Here is an 8,066-nt window from a genome sequence, read left to right as displayed (position 1 = left end):
AAAAAAGATTTTGTTTTCAAAAAGTTTTCAAATAAATTCTTTGGTGATGGTCATTGATGATAAGTCTAGGACATCCATCACAAAAGAAAAGAATTCATCCACTTAGACAAATCTGAGGCCATAAAATCACCAATGTTGCTTTTCCTTCATATTTAAAAAAAAAGTGCTTTCAACCTGACATGCATGCATCATTCAAAAAAAAAAAGAAAAAAAAGAAAAAAATCATTCTTCATTAGTGCTCTTTGTCATCTCATCGAGGGATAGTGGATATTTGCACCAACATCAACCATCAAATTTTAGCACAGGTAAGCACTAGGTACACAATCATCAACTTCTTCATCTCTTATGTTGCAACTCAAGCTTCATCCTCACATCAACATCATTATTATCATTGCATTGCATCCATTATGGGAGCCTTGAGTTCCATATGCCCCTAGTCTTCATATTAGGTGGTTGACCCAACTCCCTACATCAAAGCATATTTTGGACTTCAAAGCCAAATGCCTGAAGAGCCATGCATATTGACTTGCCCGTGTCAAACATGCATGGCTCAGGTGTGAGAACCTACTGGATGTCTTTCATTTATGCTTAACAAGGAAATACATTGGTATGACTTTCCCACTCTTAACGGTTTTCTGTAAAAAAGATTTTCTCAGTGACAAATGTCTTCTTTCCTTTTTCATCATCTATTTATCTAATCATGCATCCCGAAAAATCTCATGGAATTGGCTAGCGAGAGATTCCACAAATCCTCTGTTGCAGGGGCGACTGTAGTCCTAGACAATCACATAAACATTATGGGTGAGGGATTTCATTTCAAAAATCCCTTCGAGAAGATCCGGGGATTGGCCTGCGTACAACAATGCTTCTGTCAACAGCCGAACGAGTGCTAGATAGCTATGGGAGCAGACCATAGGAGGAGATTCCAGGAGCATCATTTTCAATCAAAAACAATTATCTTCTTTCAATCATCAACACTTTTGTCATGAAAAATTTTTTTTCGAGTAGCATTCTTTTGAACAAGACAGTCATTCGATCGCATTTCTGTGCAAAAATGGGTTATCTCCTAAAGCTTTATTGTTTGGATTATCATTCTCTAACAAAGAGGGGCAATCTGTAGACACCCCATTTTTGCGTTCCTTAGTCTTTCTACAGCATTTTAAGCTTCAAGCATCCTTCATTTAACCTCGTGGTTGACCTGGGGGTATTTTTGGAATTTTACAAAAGTTGGGGCCTCAAGGATCCTAAACAATAGGTACGTAGAGCCCAAAAAACCAAACCCAATGACACTAATATCACCCAAATCTGACACTGTTTACCCCTTCATCTTTAGACCCGAAGCTAGAACCGATTCCAATCGTCCAATCGAAGTCATTTTGGCCCTAAACACTATTTCACACCAAATCAGAAATCTAAAACCATAGGTACGTAGAGCCCAAAAAACCAAACTCAATGACACCAATATCACCCGAGTCCGACACCATTTAGCCCATCATCCTAAGACCCAAAGTCGGAACCGATTCTAATCGTCCGATCGAGTCATTTTGATCATAAAACTTATTTCTCATCAAAACCAATTCCGACACCGTTAACCCCTCCATCTTGAGACTCGAAGCTAGAATCGATATGGGCCCTCCGTTTAGAATCCTATTCATAATAACTTCAGACATAGGGCATTTCATAACCAAAACTTCATCTTAGCCTCTAGAAACATCTTAAAAATCTAAGATTTGACCAACTATAGCTTCCAATCAATCAAACCAATTACCTAAACTTGGAATGTTCAATTTAGGTAAACTGGTGAAATATTTTACTCTTTGTCTTGATTGATTGAGATAATCTCTCACAAAGCTGTCTTGATAGCCCATTCTTTCAATCAATCTCCCTCCAAAAACCATTTAAACCTTAGCCATTGATTCCCTTGTCTCCCATCTCAGCCCTCCATTCCCCTCTCAAAAAATCTATAAATACCACCCCTTTCTCACATCCTAGAGACACAAGAAAGCCTAGAGCAATTATTCTATACTCACTAGTATAGAGAATACCCCCTTCACGTCCCAAACAGCCCCAAGCTTCCCTAACCCATGTCCTACACTCTTTCTCCACCATCTCTTACGTCCCTAGAGTCTCCCCATATCAGTGTTTCAGTCTAAGAGCTTGGATACCAATTGTGCAACAGAAATGATACTTGATCCAACAGTGCTTCCACACATCTTGGGCTACATAACCGATGTATTTGACCTCCCAAATGACCAAAAATTCATCTCCAACCCAAGGAGTTTCACAAGAATTTCAAAGACCTCGTAAAGATGCATAGAAAGCGCAACTATGAAGGTCATGTTGATGATAGAAAGACTGACGAGAGGTGACTCCTACTTCATGACCCATAAGGTTTGATGTTCCCTTTTTTTATTCCTTTTGTAGGCTTGCTGTTTTCATGTTTCTTAGTTTCTGCCCAAATAGTTAGGATTGACATTTCGACATTGATAGAATTTATTTGTTGTGTTAAATAGTAAGCCGTCATTTTTTTTCTACTCTTATTAGCATCATCTCATTTCTCATCTCACTTGCTTAATTGGCACTGCTTCTTACATTTAGATTTTCTAATTTCAGCCTTATAATTGGTAAAATAGTTAGAATCGTTGGATCTGATCATGTCACATAGTAACTTTTTCTTGATTGCATTTGGCATTCTCTAGTCAATTAAATTCATCCCAACTTTTTACTGTCATACACTTTTAAAAATCTTTTTTTTTATTAGTCTCATAAGCAATCCATTAACTAGTCATTTTCTATATTTTTATTGTCTTTAGTCTTACAACCATTTAACTTTATGCTCTCGTATCTTCCAGTTTGTTTTATCCTAGTATCATTCACTATCTTTTCCCATTAGTATATAATAGGAGTCATTATTTTACTTAGTTTACGTAGCAGTTTTTTTAGTTCACGTCATTCACTTATTTGCCTATTTGATTTAGTTTTACATCTCCATTTAATAGATTGCATTCTACTAGAAACTATTAATAGGAAGTTGGGTCATCATGGTAGGTCAATATTTTACATCTCCATTAATCTTCATGCTTTTTATGGAATTCTATTTTAGAGTTTTGATCATTAGGATATTCATCATGCAATCTCTTCAGTTTTTTTTTTTTTTTTTTTTTGTTTTGATGTATTCACGATAAATAACATGCGTCCATTCTCTCTTTAGTGTTGTTATCATTTTGATAGTACATACTCCTTTTCTTAGTTAATAAAATGGGTAGATAGAATTATCATTCCTTTTAATTGCTTGTTTAGTGTGTGTTTTATTTCTAAGCCAAAAAATTATGAAAGTTTCCCTGGATCATTGGTGAAGTAGAGGCCAGTTCAACCGGGCGTGTGTGGGGTGCCTAACACCTTCCCACACTGTACCTTGGTCCCCGGACCCTAAGAATCTTATCCCCATTGGGCAACGATTCACCAAGAAAACAAAATGTTTTTCTTGAAAAATTTCGAGTTTTCCTAAATTCCCAATTCCAAAAATTTAGGTGGCGACTCCAAACTTCATATCCAAATCCGCCCCCCCCCCTTCGGGTCGGGTAGCTACACACTATTCAAAAGTTTCTTCTACTGTGGGGTTTATTCGAGCATGTGTGGTATGTTCCTTTTTTTTTCATATTCTACATTTTTTTTTGTGTTTGATCTTCTTCTTCAAGATCCCCCAAAATGGTCTAGGGTTTACTACCATTTTATTTTTTCCCTTTTGTTTTTTCTTTGGGTTTTCTTGTGCAATGTTTTTTTTTTTTTTAATTTTTTTACAAAACGATCTACTTTGTCTCTTTCTTTGATTGCATGTATGTTTAGCTCCGCCTCAAAGTGGAACTTTGGTGTCGATTTTTTGATTATTTTTCCTTGGTTTTTCCAGTTTGGTGGATTTACCGTCAATATTTTTCTATGTTTAAGATCACTTTGGATTTATTTTTCAAGGTTTTGGAATCCCTTGCAATGTCCACCCTTCCCATAACTATGACTACAAACTTATTCCATTTAATTATTGACATCTAGAAAAAAGGACCCAAAAACAGAACCATTCTGGCCATCGGTTTCCAGGTTTACGGTTTGACCATCCGGTTTGAACGGATGGCCTGTTCTGACAACAGCAATTAAAAAATAAAAAAATAATTGAAAATAAAAAATGGCCAAAAACCATGGAACGAGTTGACGATTCGACTGCCCGGGTCAATGGATTGTTGACTGATTAAACAATTTTTGGCCAGGGGTCGAGTTTGGGGTAAAACGAAACCAGTTTCCTGGATAGTTCCCAAGCCGAACGATCCTACCATCCGGGTCAACTAGGAGTTCTCGATGTGAAACAAAGGACAACTATGAAGTAGAACTCAGAACAATTAATATATGATCATGTTCTTTTATATGGAATGCTTTGCTGAAACAATATTAAAAAGTGAGCACATAATGATTTTTTTCAAATTTTATATAAATTTCAAAACTTGAATATTTATAATTGCAAATTTCTTATTAAAAAACCATTGACCTTTTTAATATAGCAAATATCAATGTTAAAATTTCATTCCAACCCCTACGAAGCAGGCCCCTCATCTAATGAAAAAAGAAAAAGAAAAGGCCGAGGTCCAATAAGACATTTTAACAAAATTAGGCACAAATTAAAAGAAATAAATTACTAATGTCATGGGCATATTCTAATGGAATCTATCTAGCAGCTGAATTCGATCAAAGTCATGAACTTATTCTTCGCAGAGGTATTTGGAGTTAATGAATTAAACCTGACATAAAGCATTTGAATTGTCATCGGTCGTTTCATTATAGATTGCAACTATTTTTCGGTTTAAATTAATGAATCACGACCTGGCCTGACCAAAATTGAAAATAAGTCTACCAAAACATACTTGTCCACTTCACTCTAAACATTAATTTCCTTATTACATACATTTGGAACTTGCATTGATTTCTTGGTAATAGTGTAACTAAATCATTATTATGGTTGGTGGGGCTTTGGGCGGCCCAAGAGCTGGACAGATACAAACGCATATGTGTCACCATTCACATTGCATGGCTACCAAATCTTTACGATTTGGCCATTCTGTTCCAAATAAATCATTTGTTCTTTCTCTTCTCTTCTGTGTCTTTTCTGCATGAAAAAGTAGAGGCCTCTGCTTATACTTGCTAGGTTAGGTTATATGAGATACTATGTATATATTTCTGTTTTTCTTGGATGGTCCTGGTGGTACGTGTCTTTGATTATCAAAGACATTTTGGGTCATGGCCAAGACTGATGAATTAACTAAACATGGCCAAGAGTGAGAGATTTTATCTTGTCATTAATTAAATATCAATGGACACAAAAAGTGGTCCAATTATATATTTACACATGTTTGACGTACAAAGCGATCAATGCAGGCATGTGTTCGCCAAAATGACAAGGTAGAACCATGCAATGTGAATGGTGGCTGAAGGGCATTACTCAGGTGTCAACCTCTAATGCACCCATCTTCTCTATAAATACCTGATCATTCTATTCGCCGCTTCACCACGGCTTGGTAGTGCAAATTCTCTCTTCACCTGTTTCAATAAATCATGGCTAAATCATGTCTGCTTTCTCTTGGTATCTGTCTCTTTATTCTGTTTCATGGCTGCCAAGCTGTTAGGCCATACAATTCTCACCAAGGCCAAGGTTGGAATACTCGGCCTGATCACCAGTCTCGAGGAAAACAAAGTGAGTGCCAGATCAATAACCTTGATGCCCTTGAACCATCTCGTAGAATTGAAGCCGAGGCTGGCCAATTTGAAATCTGGGACGACAACAATGAACAGTTCAGGTGTGCTGGGATTGCAGCTTATCGGGTTACTATCCAGCCCAAGGGCCTCTCCTTACCTGTCTATCACAATCAACCTAGGATCCTCTACATTGTCCAAGGCTAGTTCACTGAATCCCTTTCTGCATTGCTACTAACTTATTGTGGTCTATGCAGGTTATATTATCATATACCATTCAATTAAACTTGTGCTATGACTTACGTGCTTGAAATCCACGTACAGGTAGGGGAGTTTTAGGATTATCAATCCCCGGTTGCCCTGAAACGTTCCAATTATTCCAGCAAGATGAACAATCCGAGGAAGAAGGTTGTAGAAGCCAAAGATCAGAGGATGAAGGCAGTAGCAGTCAAAGATCAAAGGATCAAGGTGGTAAAAGTCAACAATCGGAGGATCAAGACAGTAGAAGACAAAAATCTGGGGAACAATACAGCAGAGGCCAACAATCAGAGGATCAAGACAGTAGAAGACATAAATCTGAGAGCAGAAGCCAAGGAAGCAAAAGTCAACAATCAGAACATCAAAGTAGCACAAGCCGAAAATCCGAGGATCAACACTGTAGAAGCCATAGATCCGAGGACTTTTACCAACAACCAAGATTCTTCAAGGAGGGAGACATCCTAATGGTGCCAAATGGAGTTTCCTATTGGGTCTACAATGATGGTGATACGCCACTTGTTGCAATTGCCGTCATTGACACCCGTAATAATTTCAACCAACTTGATCCAAAAGTGAGAGTAAGTAAGCTGACTCACTAGCATTCATTTAATTATTTTATGCATGAATGCAAAATCTAATAAGGCTAATGACTGATTTTCTATTCAAATGCTTGCTAAAGAATTTCTGGCTTGCTGGTAACATACAAGAACAACAAGAGGAAGAACAACGAAGAGGATCTTCGTCATCCAAGAGTGAGGAAGTTGGGCAAGAGAGCTCGAACAATGTTTTTAGTGGCTTTGATGCAAAGATATTAGCTCAGGCTTTTGGAGTGACAAAGGAGACGGTGAGAAAGCTACAAAAGAAAAATGACGAGAGGGGACCAATCATCCAAGTTGAAAGGGGACTTCAGGTGATAAAGCCAATATCGAGTAAAGAGCAAGAAAGACAACAAGAAACTAATGCAAATGGTTTAGAGGAGACTCTTTGCAACATGAGGCTCAGACAGAATATTGGGAAAGCCACGAGTTCCGATGTATACACTCCTTTTGGGGGACGAGTGAGCAACGTTAACAGCCAAAGCCTCCCTATTCTTGGCCTCTATGAACTTAGTGCTGAGAGAGGACATCTCTACAAGGTTAGGTTCTAATAAACATAATCATGTTTTTTGTATGGTATAGTTTGATTGAATGATTATTTACTTTTACATGTATTTGTGCTTTATGGAACTTACGTACTAAATTGGTTTTGATGCATGATTTGTATATATAGAATGCGATAATGTCTCCTCATTGGAACGTAAACGCACACAGCGTGATGTACGTTCTTAGGGGTGAAGCCCGGGTTCAGATCGTTGGAAACTCTGGTCAGACTGCCTATGATGGACAGCTTTGTGAAGGCCAACTAATCGTCATTCCTCAAAACTTTGCTGTAGTGAAACAGGCAGGAGACAATGGATTTGAATGGGTTTCAATTAAGACCAGTGACAATGCAGTGAGAAGTCCACTTGTTGGAAGGACTTCTGCCATTCGGGCCATGCCAGAAGAGGTCCTGGTAAATGCTTACCAGATTTCCAATGAAGAAGCAAGGAGGTTAAAGTACAACAGAGAGGAAACGTGTGTCTTAGCACCAAATTATGAATCCAACGGAAGGTTTTCTGTAATGTAAAATAATAGCCATAAAGGAGAGTTATTTCAAGAATAATAAAGCTTTATAGGCACGGAAGTTGGTACGTATTTATAGATGCTTGAACCCTTCAACTTTGTATTATGAGTTTTTATAACGTGCTTTGGGTAATAAATAAAGGGAAAACTTTCTTTGGGCTGTCCAATTTTGTTTCAATTTTATTAGTTGATTCTTGAGTAGTTCTGTGTGCGGGTAAACAATGCAGGGGTGGCCTAGCATGGTTGCATCATTTCATTGCAATCCATTCAAAACACATACCTAAGTAATCAGCTTTAATTTCCTGGATTTGGTTGCTGGCCTCATTGAGGCATTTTTTCGAACAGTGGGGTTTACCGGTGGGTAAGCAGGGCAAGGGTGGTCTAGCATGTGGGCTGGGTGAAGGGATAGGAAAT

The 8,066-nt window shown here is 37.9% G+C and overlaps 1 protein-coding gene across 1 annotated transcript; it reads left to right on the top strand.

Annotated features, from left to right (window-relative positions):
- Positions 1–5,534: 5,534 nt before the first annotated feature.
- LOC148878811 (cocosin 1-like) lies at positions 5,535–7,819 on the top strand. Its single transcript, XM_088960194.1, has 4 exons — positions 5,535–5,935; positions 6,058–6,569; positions 6,671–7,126; positions 7,261–7,819. The coding sequence occupies exons 1-4, from the start codon at positions 5,596–5,598 to the stop codon at positions 7,654–7,656; spliced, it is 1,704 nt and encodes a 567-aa protein (XP_088816320.1). The 5' UTR covers positions 5,535–5,595; the 3' UTR covers positions 7,657–7,819.
- Positions 7,820–8,066: the final 247 nt, after the last annotated feature.

Source organism: Nelumbo lutea, chromosome 1 (assembly GCF_056320005.1).
Source record: "Nelumbo lutea isolate HS-2025 chromosome 1, American lotus-T2T, whole genome shotgun sequence".
NCBI classification, from domain to species: Eukaryota; Viridiplantae; Streptophyta; class Magnoliopsida; order Proteales; family Nelumbonaceae; genus Nelumbo; species Nelumbo lutea.
Note: the sequence above shows the minus strand (reverse complement) of the source record. Positions and strands in the feature narration are given on the sequence as shown.